At 40.4% G+C, this 15,834-nt stretch overlaps 1 protein-coding gene across 1 annotated transcript in view; it reads left to right on the top strand.

The window, feature by feature from the left end:
* Positions 1 to 15,834, top strand: part of LOC126249177 (esterase E4-like) — a 280,540-nt gene that overhangs the window by 233,121 nt on the left and 31,585 nt on the right. Inside the window, exon 10 of the mRNA XM_049950835.1 lies at positions 8,003 to 8,135. Coding sequence (XP_049806792.1) covers positions 8,003 to 8,135 — 133 coding nt within the window. The remainder of the gene's footprint in view (positions 1 to 8,002; positions 8,136 to 15,834) is intronic.

Below are 15,834 nucleotides of genomic sequence, written 5' to 3'. Positions count from 1 at the left end.
TCATCCTTGTTCTCTTCATGTATAAGATGATATTCACCACCATCAAGAGCATTATTTATGATGCACTTCTTGAAAGATTTGACAATAATGTTTTCTCTCCCTCTAGACTATGACTGTTTTATCCACCAACACACATGTTTGACTGTAGTTCATATTAAAGTTCCCTTCAGTATGAATTCATGTTGGGTTTCATCTGTCATCCATTTGTTCCATTCCTCTCTCATATAGATTTTAAATGGTTTATTTATCAAATCATCAAGAGGTTGCAGTTGTGAAGTAAGTCCTCCTGGAATACCAGCAAGCTGTGTATTTCCCTGTCTCAGTTTCTCTTTCAAATACTTTTTCAAATGACTACTAAACTGGTCTAGCACAAGAAGAGAACTCTTCTTCAATAAAGCACCTTTCCTTCTTTCCCACACTCTGTTCATCCATAATTTCATATCAGCCTCATCCATCCAGCCTTTGTGATGTATGTTAACAATAAGACCTGGTGGTACTTCAGAAGGTTTTGGCATTGTTTTGCACTTGAAAATGATCATTGGATTAATTTTAGTACCAGCAACACAACATGGAAGGACAACAATGTCCTGGATTTTTTCATGTCTACTTGTTTTTATAGCTAATCAAACAATGGAAAATCCGGGATGGAATGTATGATATTATGAAAAGGAAAGTTGCTACCCACCATACAGTGGAGATGCTGATTTGCAGATAGGCACAACAAAAGACTGTTACAAGTAAGCTTTCGGCCAGCAAGGCCTTCATCAAAAATAGACAACAGACACACACACACACACACACACACACACACACACACACACACACACACACACACACACACACTTATGCAAACACAACTCACACACACATGACTGCAGTCTCTGGCAAGTGAAGTTTTTATAGTTAGAGTTTTAGCACCTTTCACGGCAACAGTCCTGTTTCACAGCACATCAAATGTCAGAGGGGTTTCATCCATACTCACTATTTGACTTAGTTCCACACTGGTTTTCTTTTGATGCTGAATAATAAAGTTATGGAAAGGTAATATTTTCTCTTTGCCCTCTTGTGGCATTTTCTGAGATATTTTGGTTTTGGCTTAGATGCTAAGTCCATGAAACTGTAAACCTGTAGTACAAACCAACTCCACCCTTAAAGGATGTTCCACTGTAGCAAAAGCTTACAACCATGTATTTGAATCATTTTTGTATTAATTCCAATACCATTTTGATGGTGTCTTTGAATCTGTTTCAATACATCATCTTCTAGCCATTTTATGTTCAGTCCTGTATTTGCAAATTTAGTCTTCCTCAATTTTTTTCAGTTTTTCTTTGCTAGCCCTCCAATCACAAATGGTTTTTTTCTGTTGGTTGAGGGCCACAATGCCACTTTTGCTCTGTTTCCATGTTCTTCTGCATATACTGCTACTTTCAATTTACAGTCTGCACCATATGACTACCTTTTATTTTTTTGCATTACGAAAGTAGCTACTAACAAAAGTGTTGTACTATTACTGATCACACAAATCACTTTCAGTTCAAGTTCGCTGGCACAGTAGACTGCAATGATACATCATAGGCAGACAGTGTTCTGGGTTTGTTTGGCAGGGTGGGCGGGAGACGGGGTTAGCAACCTTGTGAATCCCCACAACTCATGTTCATTGCATTGGTGCACTGACTGCTACTGCCAGTTGAATCCAGTGTTACTAGATAGAGGTAGGTGTCCTGTAGCAATGAATATATGGCCATTTTCAAGAGTATTGGGAATTTCGAATCAAATAGTGAACATTTTTATATTAATTTTGAGTATAAGGCGCACCCACCCTAATTTTGGAGCCAATTAAAAAAAAAAAAAAAAAAAAAAAAAAAAAAAAAAAAAAAAAAAAAAAAAAAAAAAGAGGTGCATTGTTGTAGTTTGTAAAATATGGTACACTCCTGGAAATTGAAATAAGAACACCGTGAATTCATTGTCCCAGGAAGGGGAAACTTTATTGACACATTCCTGGGGTCAGATACATCACATGATCACACTGACAGAACCACAGGCACATAGACACAGGCAACAGAGCATGCACAATGTCCGCACTAGTACAGTGTATATCCACCTTTCGCAGCAATGCAGGCTGCTATTCTCCCATGGAGACGATCGTAGAGATGCTGGATGTAGTCCTGTGGAACGGCTTGCCATGCCATTTCCACCTGGCGCCTCAGTTGGACCAGCGTTCGTGCTGGACGTGCAGACCGCGTGAGACGACGCTTCATCCAGTCCCAAACATGCTCAATGGGGGACAGATCCGGAGATCTTGCTGGCCAGGGTAGTTGACTTACACCTTCTAGAGCACGTTGGGTGGCACAGGATACATGCGGACGTGCGTTGTCCTGTTGGAACAGCAAGTTCCCTTGCTGGTCTAGGAATGGTAGAACGATGGGTTCGATGACGGTTTGGATGTACCGTGCACTATTCAGTGTCCCCTCGACAATCACCAGTGGTGTACGGCCAGTGTAGGAGATCGCTCCCCACACCATGATGCCGGGTGTTGGCCCTGTGTGCCTCAGTCGTATGCAGTCCTGATTGTGGCGCTCACCTGCACGGCGCCAAACACGCATACGACCATCATTGGCACCAAGGCAGAAGCGACTCTCATCGCTGAAGACGACACGTCTCCATTCGTCCCTCCATTCACGCCTGTCGCGACACCACTGGAGGCGGGCTGCACGATGTTGGGGCGTGAGCGGAAGACGGCCTAACGGTGTGCGGGACCGTAGCCCAGCTTCATGGAGACGGTTGCGAATGGTCCTCGCCGATACCCCAGGAGCAACAGTGTCCCTAATTTGCTGGGAAGTGGCGGTGCGGTCCCCTACGGCACTGCGTAGGATCCTACGGTCTTGGCGTGCATCCGTGCGTCGCTGCGGTCCGGTCCCAGGTCGACGGGCACGTGCACCTTCCGCCGACCACTGGCGACAACATCGATGTACTGTGGAGACCTCACACCCCACGTGTTGAGCAATTGGGCGGTACGTCCACCCGGCCTCCCGCATGCCCACTATACGCCCTCGCTCAAAGTCCGTCAACTGCACATACGGTTCACGTCCACGCTGTCGCGGCATGCTACCAGTGTTAAAGACTGCGATGGAGCTCCGTATGCCACGGCAAACTGGCTGACACTGACGGCGGCGGTGCACAAATGCTGCGCAGCTAGCGCCATTCGACGGCCAACACCGCGGGTCCTGGAGTGTCCGCTGTGCCGTGCGTGTGATCATTGCTTGTACAGCCCTCTCGCAGTGTCCGGAGCAAGTATGGTGGGTCTGACACACCGGTGTCAATGTGTTCTTTTTTCCATTTCCAGGAGTGTATATTCCACTCTATTAGAAGGTTCTCACAGAGAATGGTGCTCACTTTTGAACCAGTGTCGATGATAAAGAATTGGGTGGTTGAGTGACTCTGAATGAAGAATTTGCCATCATCACATGGAACCAGGGTAAAATTGGTTTGGTCAATGTGTCATGATTGTAGGCAGCTTGGATGACTGCTGCAATCTGGGGCACCTACTGCAGAATAAATTTCAAGTTTAGGTGATTGCAGAAAGGTGAGCAATTGTGTGCTTCATTGCTGAAGTGTGCATGGACCCAATAGTGGCAGTGCTGCACTGTCTTGCGTAGGTGCAGGATGTTGTTGATGGACAACGGCATGTTTCTTTTGACTGGCTGGAGGTCACAGCTATCTCAGCAGTTGGTGGTGGTGTCATCCTTGGTACCATATATGAACACTCAGGTTGGCTCAGCTGTCTGCGAACTTGTGCCATGACATGATCCTTGGCTGCGCTGCTGGCTGTTGTCTAGAAAATCCATATATTATCAGTGCTGTAACATAACTGAAAGCCTATCAGCCGGAATTAATTTGCATTCTGTCAGTTTGTTCTAATGCAATATGGTGGCTACCTGTAACTGTGTTGGTAGCTTGACATGCCACAGCTGCCATATACACTGTCTGGCTTACACATTGTATAGAATAACTGACGTGCGAGGGTGTCTCTAAGAGGGCTTCTTGGCATCTAATCGTTTATTTTAAATGACATAGTTATTGCTCCATTGTATTGGCTAGCCAGTGGAGCAGTTCTGCTTTTGCTGCATAAAATCTGCCATCAACTTGGGATATCTGTATGATATCATTGATGCTGTAAGTGTGCTCCCCTACACGGCTCAAGAGAGTGTCAGACTTGGAGCTGTCATGGAAAATGTCAATGTACTTCAGGTTGAACTCAGTGCTCATGAATCATGGTGACAGTTAGTCAGGGAGTCAGGGTGAAATCGTGGCTCTTTGGGTTGAGATTTCCAGTTGAGCAATTGGTATATAGAAGTTAATCACAGACATGGTGCCATGTGAGGTCAGAGGATGACTGCAGATAAGATCCCTGGGTCCAGTAGTGGTGCAGAAGAAAATTGGAGATTCTTCTCATGTGACCTAGCTGGCTGTGCCCTGGATTACAGTACAAGCAGGTGCAGTTGGAATGTCCATGACATGACTGGTCTGAGAAAATTGAACAGTGTGCCACTGTGTCTGTCCAAAACAGTCTGTGGTACAGTGTCTTGGTTGTATGCACTCATTACCAAAATTGCCTAGGAGGCCAGCAGGTGTCACACCTTGCTTGGGTACACAAGGGTTCTTGTTGTTATCCGCAGCACAACACAAAAAGCATTACTTTTGTTTTTCACACTTAACGATTGCTCTTTCTGCTGGTTTCAAATTCTAAATGAAACACCAAGGAAGTCCCTGTCTTTTACCTATAGTCCACTAGGAACATATATATCTGATGGCTCCATTGTCAGAACATGAGTGATGAGGCCAAGTGCACTGAGCAACAATATTGGCTGCTGATATTCACTGCAGGGTCACCAATGAAGTGGACTTGGATGGGAATACTCATAGTTGAATAACTAAGTCAGCTAGTGTAAATAATATGCACTGCATTGCTGTGGCCATGATACAGAGAACATCCCGTGCGGGGAGCGGGAGGAATAGTATTGTGGGGGTGCTGGACAGTGAAGTGCTGCAGGTTAAATGGATGGCAGGGGAGAGTTGGGGAAAGGAAGGGGTAGAGGAGTGGAAAAGGAGAGAAGTAAAAAGACTGGGTGTGGTGGTGGAATAATGGCTGTGTAGTGCTGTAATGGGAACAGGGAAGGAGCTGGATGGGTGAGGACAGTGACTAACGAAGTCTTTTTATTTCTCTACTTTTCCACTCCTACCCCCCCCCCCCCCCAATCCCAAACTCTCCCTTGCCCTCTGTCTAGGCTGCAGCACTTCACTCCCCACCATCCCCACCATGCTATTCCTCCCCCTCCCCACCCCAGCCTCCTCCTTACCCCCACTCAGTCGTCACTCCCATCATGCACTGGTGCTGATGCTCACAGTGTGGTTCAGTTGGATGAGACTGCAGTCATGTGTGAGTTGTGTTTGTGTCAGTGTGAGTTTGTCTGGAGAGAGAGAGAGAGAGAGAGAGAGAGAGAGAGAGAGAGAGAGAGAGAGTGTGTGTGTGTGTGTGTGTGTGTGTGTGTGTGTGTATGTGGGCGCGTGTGTGTGTATTGTTGATGAAGGCCTTAATGGCCGAAAGCTTTAATTGTGAGTCTTTTTGTTGTGCATATCTGTGACTCAACATCTCCGCTATTGGTGAGTAACAAGTTTTATTCTCATAATATTGTTAACTATTGATCAATTTGAACTGGCTCAACCAAAAATAGTCTTGTTGCAGCACACTTGCCATTGGACATACAGTCTCCTTCTCCCTTGCTATGGTTTCTGATTTTGGAGCCGTCACAATTATTAACTGCATTAATCTTAAACTAAGTAGCCATGTATAAGAGAAAGAGAGAGAGATTGAGAGTGAACTAATTATCTCTGAACAAGGACAGTGTTTGAAAACCTAGCAACAGTTTTAGTCTTGTTTATATGCCAATTGATGCTCAGAGCCTCAGTTATACAGTGAATAGTTATCCTTACTCCTTTCATAATTTGACTAATGTAAACTATTTATGCTTACTAAATTGATATGTATCATAAAACAATAGTTATGTATGAGCCATAGGGAGAGATGGTTGTTTTTAGTGAACTTTGCAGCTGATCATCCAGCTAAACAGGAACCTTCTAGTGCCTAATAAATTAGTTTTTATTTATTTATTTATTTTTTATGTCATAGTAACCATTAGTTTCTTGCTTTATATAACATGGTTACTTGTTAAAGACCCTCATACTAGAATACAGACCCTTGCTTTGACTCTAGACAAGGATGTAAGGATTGCATGACTTTTATTGTTATATTTGATTATTGTGGCTGTATAAATCAAACTACAGCTGAAACTGATTTTTATTATTAGTAACAAATATCGATAAGAAGTAAATGTCCCAGAAACAATAGACCCTGACATATATTTAGTTATCTACTCTCTATAGTATTCTAAATGTACATTTTCTTACAGTTGATTTGTTGTCTCAGCAATGAAATATGTAAGACAACAAGCAGGGTGAAAAACATGCCAACAATCCAGTCTTCAAATCAAGACAATCAGAGATAGGTCCAAACACAAAATATACCTATCAAACTTACGTAATTAGTTTATCTATTGACTCCATTTTATGTTGTTATCAGGTAGTCTGTATGGAGTTTCTTATATAATACCTTTAATGTCTATTTTTTATACTGTTTTCAAGAGAATAAAATTTATTTAAGGACAAGAGAATTCCATGTAGACTTCAGTCTAGACTGTAGGCTTCAAAGCTTGAGAGGATATGTGATGCTTTTCAGTGAAAGCAATGTAGAGTGAAATGTACAAAGAACTTGGCGGTGTGAGTGCACTTATCAGTATGATATTGTACTCACTCTGGCCTGGGTGCATGCACTGATTTGTTTGGGATGGGTATCATGAAGCCATTGTATCCTCTCATACAAGCTGGCCCACAACTGGTGTAATTGGTTCTTGATATCCTGGATACAGTCACTGGGATTGAATTGACATCCAGGCTGGCCCCAACATTTTCCATTCAGGACAGATCTGATGAACTTGCTGGCCGCAGGAGTCGTTCATATCATGTGGTTTCCCACACCATGGCACTGGGAGCAACACCAACCTCCCATTAAGAACGGGACTATCTCCCAGGTAGCCACCATACACACTGATGATGGCCATTTTGGGCTATACAGAACTATGATTCACCACTGAACACAATATGACACCATTCATCAGCAGTCTATGCTTATCAGTCATGTCATCAATCCAAAAGCAGGCATTTGTTTTGTGGTGTTAATGGTAGCCTATGTGTGGGATGATAATTCCCTAGTCCAACTGCTGCTAGTCTTCAAGCAGTAGTGTGGGATGGCACAGTTTGTTGATGGGAGTCCATTACTTTTTCTCAGTTGGTTGCTGGAGGTGTGAAAAGGCTATGATGAGTCTGATGCACAATAAGGTGATCCTCCCTTGCAGTAGTTTGACATGCCTGACCAGAACCTTCATGATAAGTACTCCTACCCTCATGTATGGACCATGCAATCCATCTCATATGAGTGTGCGACATCTCTGTGTCCTTCATAGTGATCACTCAAGGTATGTCACTGTTCATGAACATTATATACCCTACAAGTCTTGATAACAACACTAAACATGAACATGGATGGTCATTCCATCTGTCACAGACAATTGCAACTGTAATCATTTACATACCTGCTAATGATGTGTACAAGTGCAGAGTCACAGTGACATGTCTCTGGGTGCTTCACTTTTTTGTCAGACAGTGAATGTTTATTTATTTACCAGACAGATCATTTTCAAGTAAGCTCATATTATTTATTTGGTAACTTTTCTGTCAATGTAAACTGTAATTACTATGTCAGTATGATTTATTGCATTGCAGTGTTGTAAGATTCCATTTTTTTCTTTTTTTAGAACTGATAATATATTTAGACTGTTTATAACTTGCATATAGCTAAGAATTTTATTGTTCTTTTGTATTGTTTCAGGTGTTATGCATCAAGATGACACCATGTATCTATTTCATGTGTCTGTTCTATTCCCATTTTTCAATGAAGGTGCTCCAGAGATACCAATTCTTGAAAGACATACAAAGATGTGGGCAAATTTTGTCATACATGGGTAAGGAGAAGTTAGATTTAGATTATACTCCTCATTGTCAATCATCTCTCTCTCTCTCTCTCTCTCCCTCTCTCTCTCTCTCCTTCCCTCCCCCCCCCCCCCCCCTCTCTCTCTCTCTCTCTCACACACACACACACACACACCTAATTTTGTGTGTACTGTAACAGAGTGCAAATTAGCAAATTGCAGCAAGGAACATTTTATTCTTTAGCCATTAAGCCCATCAAGAAAATGAGTACAAAATAAAATGCTCCTTACTTCAACTTGCTCTGTTGCAATAAACACAATGCTAGATCATCTTGTTACCATGTCACATAAACGTTATTTGAGAAGTATAAGGTTGAAAAAAGTTTGTATGCCATACTATGCACATCATTTATAACCAAAGACGATACTATCATTTTAATGTGGATAACATCTGCTTATCATAATGTGCTGTTCATGTCAGTGTACATATGCACTTTACTGGCTCTTGTTAATCATTTTTGTACCTCCATATGGTATAATGCAGGAAAACTCTATTTGTGATAATTGATATTTACTGATGACACTATGGATACCATATGAATTTTATATTTAAATTGCCTGAAAGCATAAGAATATACCTGGGTACTTTATGACACTCAAATATACACATGCTAATACTATTATACTGCATACAAATACCAACTAATAATTTTAGTTTCTTCATCTCAGCAAGGCAATAAATCATCACATAGTATGTCCCATTAGTACACAGTCACATGATTTCTATCATGTAAATGTACTCCATAATTAAACACAGGAACATAATATGTTCTCAAATTTCTATTTCATTGTACGTCACATTGAATCTCTTGTAAGCTGAACAAACCATTTATAGACTGTTACAGCACAATACTATGCGAGTTACTTTCTGAAGAATTTATCTATGCTGTAGAAGCAGTGGCAGAGGTCAACAAAATATAAATTTGTACTGCTTTTAAAATTTGATAAGGTATCTATTGATTTAATTCTTTTGGATCAACCTATTGTAAATCCTTTTACTATAACATAAGGTATTCTCTCACAGATATTGCTTTTACTTATTGGACATAGAAATTCTTTACAGGCCTCGTCTCAATCTGTCCTTGTTGACAACAGTAGAAACATTTTGTACACAATGTGGTTGTTTACTATACACTTTGTATAGCACTGTTCTTAAAAGCTTATTTAAATTTCTATTTGTTTACCTACCTTCTTTTAATGCTATGTAGCTTTCAAGAAGTACACACAAATTTTACCTCCTTTTTCAATGTCCCAATTATTTAGCAATGTAGATAAGACTTATAGTACTACACTATCTTCCACTTTTATGTATTATGATCCATTAGTCAATCATCACCCAATATCACAAGTACATGCAGGTATCACAGCACCAGTTGTAAGATTACTGATCTTAATTAACTTGAGCATTGTCTTCATTTATTGTCCAATAACTGAAACAACAGGAGCCTCAATAATTTCAACTAATCTAGTTGATACCATTAAAGTTAAATTTCAGTTAAAGTATATTTATTGTCAGAGAACACTTCCATTGTGATTATCTTGTAGATAAATAGTTCCATTATTATTTTTGTATGATAGATTAGCAATCTACTGCGACTTGAAAGTGAATAACTTAAATACAATATATGAAGGGAAATTTCTCAAAATATGGGCTACAGACTTCATGGAACTTTACTCAATAATACACAATTTGGAGTTACTGTGTGAACATTAATTAAAGAAGGCTCAAACAAGAGTGACTGTGGTGTTGTCCAAGGTTCCTGTCTAAAGAGTCACAAAGGAAAGTTGTTACAAAACGTTAAAGTACAGAGACATTACATTTCCAGTAACATCATAAAGAGTGGGAAATGTAGGTAATTGTTATGCATGTCTGACAAAACAGTTATTTTATTTAATTATTGATTATGTATTCTTAACATAGTATTTCTATTACATTCCCTTCCCTTGACCAATCTTTTGTTCTTGCACATTTGCTTCTGTTGGCTATTAAAGCTTGCCAGAAATTTCTAGAAACTCAAATTTTATAACATACTTAATAACTGCAGTCAGTTCTCCTCAAATGCTACCTTTATTATTCCTTATCATATAGATATGAAAAATTTCATCTTCTGCAAGTGAATTTATTGTGTGTACCAAACATGTTTCAACTAGTCACACTAGGCTCTTCAGATGTTTATAATACAAAGAAAATTATTTAATTATACATGTTTTGATGTGAGATCTGTAGTAGTAATAGGCAGCTCATTTAAATCTGGTTGTTTCTAAGTATTTGAAAGTATATGACTGAGTTTTTTACTTACATCCGTTTTTTGTCATTTTCATACACCCATCTAATAATGGGAAGTACATACTGGAACATCAACAATATCATGAAAAGGAATGACTGCAGCTCACCATAATGATGACAAGTTGAGCTGCAGACAGACACAATGAAAGGACTGTTACATATATGCTTTTGCCCAAAGTCTTCATTATGAAAGAAAAACACATACACATTCACAGAAGCAAGCACACCTCACATACACATGTTCACATACTATCTCTGGCCAGAATGCAACTGAAATGCATTGAACAGGAGCAGCAATCTGGAATGGAGTGTGGAAGGAGCAGGGGTAGCAGGGTATGAGTAGTGTAAGAGGAATCAGCACTGCCTGGCAGAGCATGCAAGGACTAGAGGTGGCAGACTTGTCCCGCCACCTCTAGACCCTGCATGCTTCACCAGGCAGCATTGATTCTTCTTCCCCCCACATGTACCCTGCTGTCCCTCCTCCTTCACCACTCCACTCCGTACTGTTGCTCCCATTCAACGCATTTCAGTTGCATTCTGGTTGGAGCAGCTGGAGACCATCCTATCATGATCAGGTGAAACATGTTTAGTGCACATAAATACCTACAACCTATATGACAAAGCATAATTAAATTTAATATTTGGAATATTTCATTAACTACCATACTTTTCTAATAAAAGTATACTACACTGATGGTAGTGCTCGATGTGGTCACACTTTGTCATCCAAAAATATTGTCATGGTTGAATGCACTCCTGCAAAGATGCACAAGGGAAAGGAGCACAGTATCACATAATGTTGACCAGTGACTGTTACAATGTCTAAAAATTTGGAGGTCAGTATACCCATGCAACATTATGCCTTCCTACACCACAACACCTGGAAATTTGGAGTTCAGCTCCCTATGTCATAACTCCTGTACCACCAAAATGGTCATGATTGACAGTGTTTGTGGGCGCATTATGCATTCCCGTCTCTTGCAATATTTGGGTACATAATGTACTGAAGAACACTGTGCTGGCAGTTGTGAAAATTACTAAACTATCAGTTTAATAAGTCACAGTTGCAAAATACTAACAGGAATTCTTTACAGATGAATGGAAAAACTGGTAAAAGCCAGCCTTGGGGAAGATCAGTTTGGATTCCATAGAAATGTAGGAACATGTGAAGCAATACTGACCCTACGACTTATCTTCAAAGATTGGTTAAAGAAAGGCAAACCTATTTTTATAGCATCTGTAGAGTTAGAGAAAGCTTTTGACAATGCTGACTGGAATATTCTCGTTCAACATCTGGAGGTGGCAGGGATAAAATACAAAGAGTAAAAGGCTATTTACAGTTTGTACAGAAATCAAATGGCAGTTATAAAGAGTTTTGGGGCATGAAAAGAAAGCACTGGTTGAGAATGGCATGATGTAGGGTTGTAGCCTATCCCTGATGTTATTCAATCTATATATTGAGCAAGCAGTAATGGAAACAAAAGAAAAAGTTGGAGTAGAAATTAAAATCCAGGGAGAAGAAATAAAAACTGTGAGGTTTTCCAGTGACATTGTACTTCTATCAGACACATCAAAGGACTTGGAAGAGTAGTTGAACGGAATGGACAGTGTCTTGAATGGAAGATATAAGATGGACATCAACAAAAGCAAAATGAGGATAATGGAGTGTAGTCAAATTAAATCAGGTGATGTTGAGGGAATTAGATTAGGAACTGACACACTTAAGGTAACAGAAGAGTTTTGCTATTTGGGCAGCAAAATAACTGATGATGGTCGAAGTAGAGAGGATATGAAATGTAGACTGATGATGCCAAGGAGAGCGTTTCTGAAGAAGAGAAATTTGTTAACGTTGAGTATAGATATAATTGTCAGGAACTCTTTTCTGAAAGTATTTGTTTGGAGTTCAGCCAAGTATGGAAGTGAAACGTTGACAACAAACAGTTCAGACAAGAAGAGAATAGAAGGTTTTAAAATGTGTTGCTACAGAAGATTGCTGCAGATTAGATGGGTAGATCACATAACTAATGAGAAGGTACTGAATATAATTGGGGAGAAGAGGAATTTGTGGCACATGACTAGAAGAAGGGATCAGTTGGTAGGACACATTCTGAGGCATCAAGGGATCATCAGTTTAGTATTGGAGGGAAGTGTGGAGAATAAAACTCATAGCGGGAGTCCAAGAGATCAATACACTAAGCAGATTCAGAAGGATGTAAGTTGCAGCAGTTACTTGGAGATGAAGAGGCTTGCATGGGATAGAGTAGAAAGGAGAGTTGCATCAAGCCAGTCTTTGGACTGAAGACCTCAACAACAACAGTCTAGATAAAAGAAAATTCACAGATTGTGCTTCGTGTAATCCAGCAAGAGGCACACCAAGACTGCTTCCGGAAGTGGAAACTGCATTGGGAGCAGTGTCAATTGTGGAAGGAAGGATTTTGAAGGAGGCCATGCACAATATGTAGAAGGTAAGTGTAGGAAAATTTTGTGGACAAAGTTCTGGAATTTTTTGACTGGACCTTGTAAGACTTGCAATGAAATAAAGCATAAGAAATAGGCAAAACAAAGAAATAGCATTTATATTACGATTAGTGTCAGAGCTAGTGAAGTTATTCCACCTTTCTCCATTTCAAAATATGGAGCTCTTTAAGACTTTGATTAAAATAAAGCATAGGAATAGGTAAGGTTCTGTCAGAGTATCTGATATTATTAGGAAAAATGGCAATATACTGACTATTCATGTTGGTGTGTGGAACCTATGAGTCTAGAGAGACAGTAAAATACCATCCACACAGTCCTGAACACTGACATAGAAGTCCAATAATTATTTTACTATCAGATTAAGGGCACATGCATCCAAGTTGCTGACAAAAATAATATTCAAAAGAATGCAAAAGAAAATTAATAATAAATTTGGCTTTTGGAATGGTAGGGGCACCAGGGAGGCAGCCAGTTTGATGTTGCAATTGATAATGGAAGAAAAACATAAGAAAAATCAAGAGATGTGTATAATATTTGTTGACCTGAAAATAGTGAATACATATTTTAAAATGGTGCGAAATGTGAAAATTCTCAGAGAAATAGGAGTAAGCTACAGGAACAAGAAGAATGGAAGATCAAGAGTAAAGTGCTCGGATTAAAAATGATGTAAAATAGGGATGTAGTCTGTTCAGTCTATACATTGAAGAAGAAATGATGGAAATAAAAGAAAAATTGAAGAATAGGATTATCACTGATAAAATTCTTTGACGACTTTGCTTATCCTCAGTGAAAGTGAAGAAGAATTATAGGACATGTTGACTGAGTTGAACAGTCTAATGAGTACAGATTGTGGACTGAGAATAAACAAATATAAGATGAAAGTAATGAGAAGTAGCAGAAGTGAGATCAGTGATAAACTTACCATAAAAATTGGGGATCACAAAGTAGATGAAGTTAAGAAATTCTGCTACCTTGGAAGCAAAGTAACATATGATGGCTGAAGCAAGCAGGACACAAAAGTTGGTTAGTACAGGCAAAGAGGGAATTTCTGGCTACGAGGAGTGTTTTGGTGTCAAACATCAATCTTAAACTGGGGAAGAAATTTCTGAGAATGTATGTTTGGAGCACAGAATTGTATGAAAGTGAATCATGGACTGTGAGAAAATAAGAGAATCAAAGCATTTGACATGTGATTCTACAGTAGGATGTTGAATATCAGGTGGACTGAAAAGATAAGGAACATACAGAAAACTCTTGATACAAAGAAGGGACAGGATAATAAGACATGTTAAAACATCATGGAATAACTTCCATGGTACTAGAAGGAGCCGTAGAGGATAAAAACTGAAGAGAAGACAGAGATTGGAATACATCAACAAATAATTGAGGACTTAGTATGTAAGTACTATTCTGAGCTGAAGAGTTTGGTACAAGGGAGGAATTTTCGGTGGGCTGCATCAAACCATTCAGATGACTGATGACTTCACAGCCCTCCCCCATGAGCACAGAAGTGGGTCTTGACTGCTAGGCCAAGCTGTTAAAGATATGAGTGCTAGCATCTCCTTGCCACAGCACCACACCCCATTGTGGCAGTCAATTAGAGCTCATGGCAGTCCTCTAAATTATGCTACACAATAACATGGGACTCAGTGGTGTATTCACTTCACTATCATTGGTCCTTGGTTTCCACTTTCACTATGTGCTCCAGTATTCTCTCTCCAGATTACAGTGGTGTCCCTTTTCCTCATTGTTGTCTTTGCTGTTCCCACTTGGTGATCTGCTGTTGGTAGCTCCAGACTAGTTGATTGAGTCTCATCAGGTTTTTCTCCGGTCATTCCCACCAGTTGGTTGGATCTTCGAGGAAGGTAAAAAGTTAGAAGAGTACCATGGAAGCAAAGCTTGTGAAATCTTGGATTAGTTACAACCACAGTAGCATTTCTGATGGATTCAACAACAGCAGCAACAATGGCAGCAGCAAAATTGGTTGCCCCATCAAGAAATTCAGCTTCTGAAAGATCAGCTGCAGGTACAGGTTACCCACCCAATACGGGCAGTGCCCACTTCCCATTCATGTTTCTGCCATCTAATGATGCCAAATAGAATTGGGACATAATGAGATTTTCACTCTGCAGCAGAGTGTGAACTGATATGAAACGTCCTGGCAGATTAAAACTGTGTGCCGGACCGAGACTCAAACTCGGGACCTTTGCCTTTCGCGGGCAAGTGCTCTGCCAACTGAGCTACTCAAGCATGACTCACGCCCTGTCCTCACAGCTTTACTTCTGCCAGTATCTCGTCTCCTACCTTCCAAACTTTACAGAAGCTCTCCTGCGAACCATGCAGAATTAGCACTCCTGAAAGAAAGGATATTGCGGAGACATGGCTTAGCCACAGCCTTGGGGATGTTTCCAGAATGAGATTTTCACTCTGCAGCGAAGTGTGTGCTGATACGAAACTTCTTGGCAGATTAAAACTGTGTGCCGGACCGAGACTCGAACTCAGGACCTTTGCTTTTCGCGGGCAAGTTAGTTCGAGTCTTGGTCCGGCACACAGTTTTAATCTGCCAGGAAGTTTCAGAATTGGGACATGATTTACAGCAGCTGAAACAGCAACCCACTGCCTTTCATGTTACTGATGACAGTCTTCAGTGGTCACTCTTCTTGTCTTGGGCTTCCCCAGAGTGTATTTATTACTTAAGATGGTGGCTTCTCTCTGAAAACCAGTCACACTCAAGTTTGTAGAAATGTGCACATTACTTTTGAATTATTATTTGCAACAATTGTATGTGATCACATCACAAGTTGAGTTTCATCAATACCAGAAGCAATCTGGTCAGTCATATCGCTCCTAGGTGACTGACTCACAAGAGTTAAGTTGTTGATGCAAAACCTCATATGCAAACTCTTC

The sequence above is a fragment of the Schistocerca nitens genome, chromosome 1, assembly GCF_023898315.1.
Source record: "Schistocerca nitens isolate TAMUIC-IGC-003100 chromosome 1, iqSchNite1.1, whole genome shotgun sequence".
In the NCBI taxonomy this organism is placed as follows: domain Eukaryota; kingdom Metazoa; phylum Arthropoda; class Insecta; order Orthoptera; family Acrididae; genus Schistocerca; species Schistocerca nitens.
Note: the sequence above shows the minus strand (reverse complement) of the source record. Positions and strands in the feature narration are given on the sequence as shown.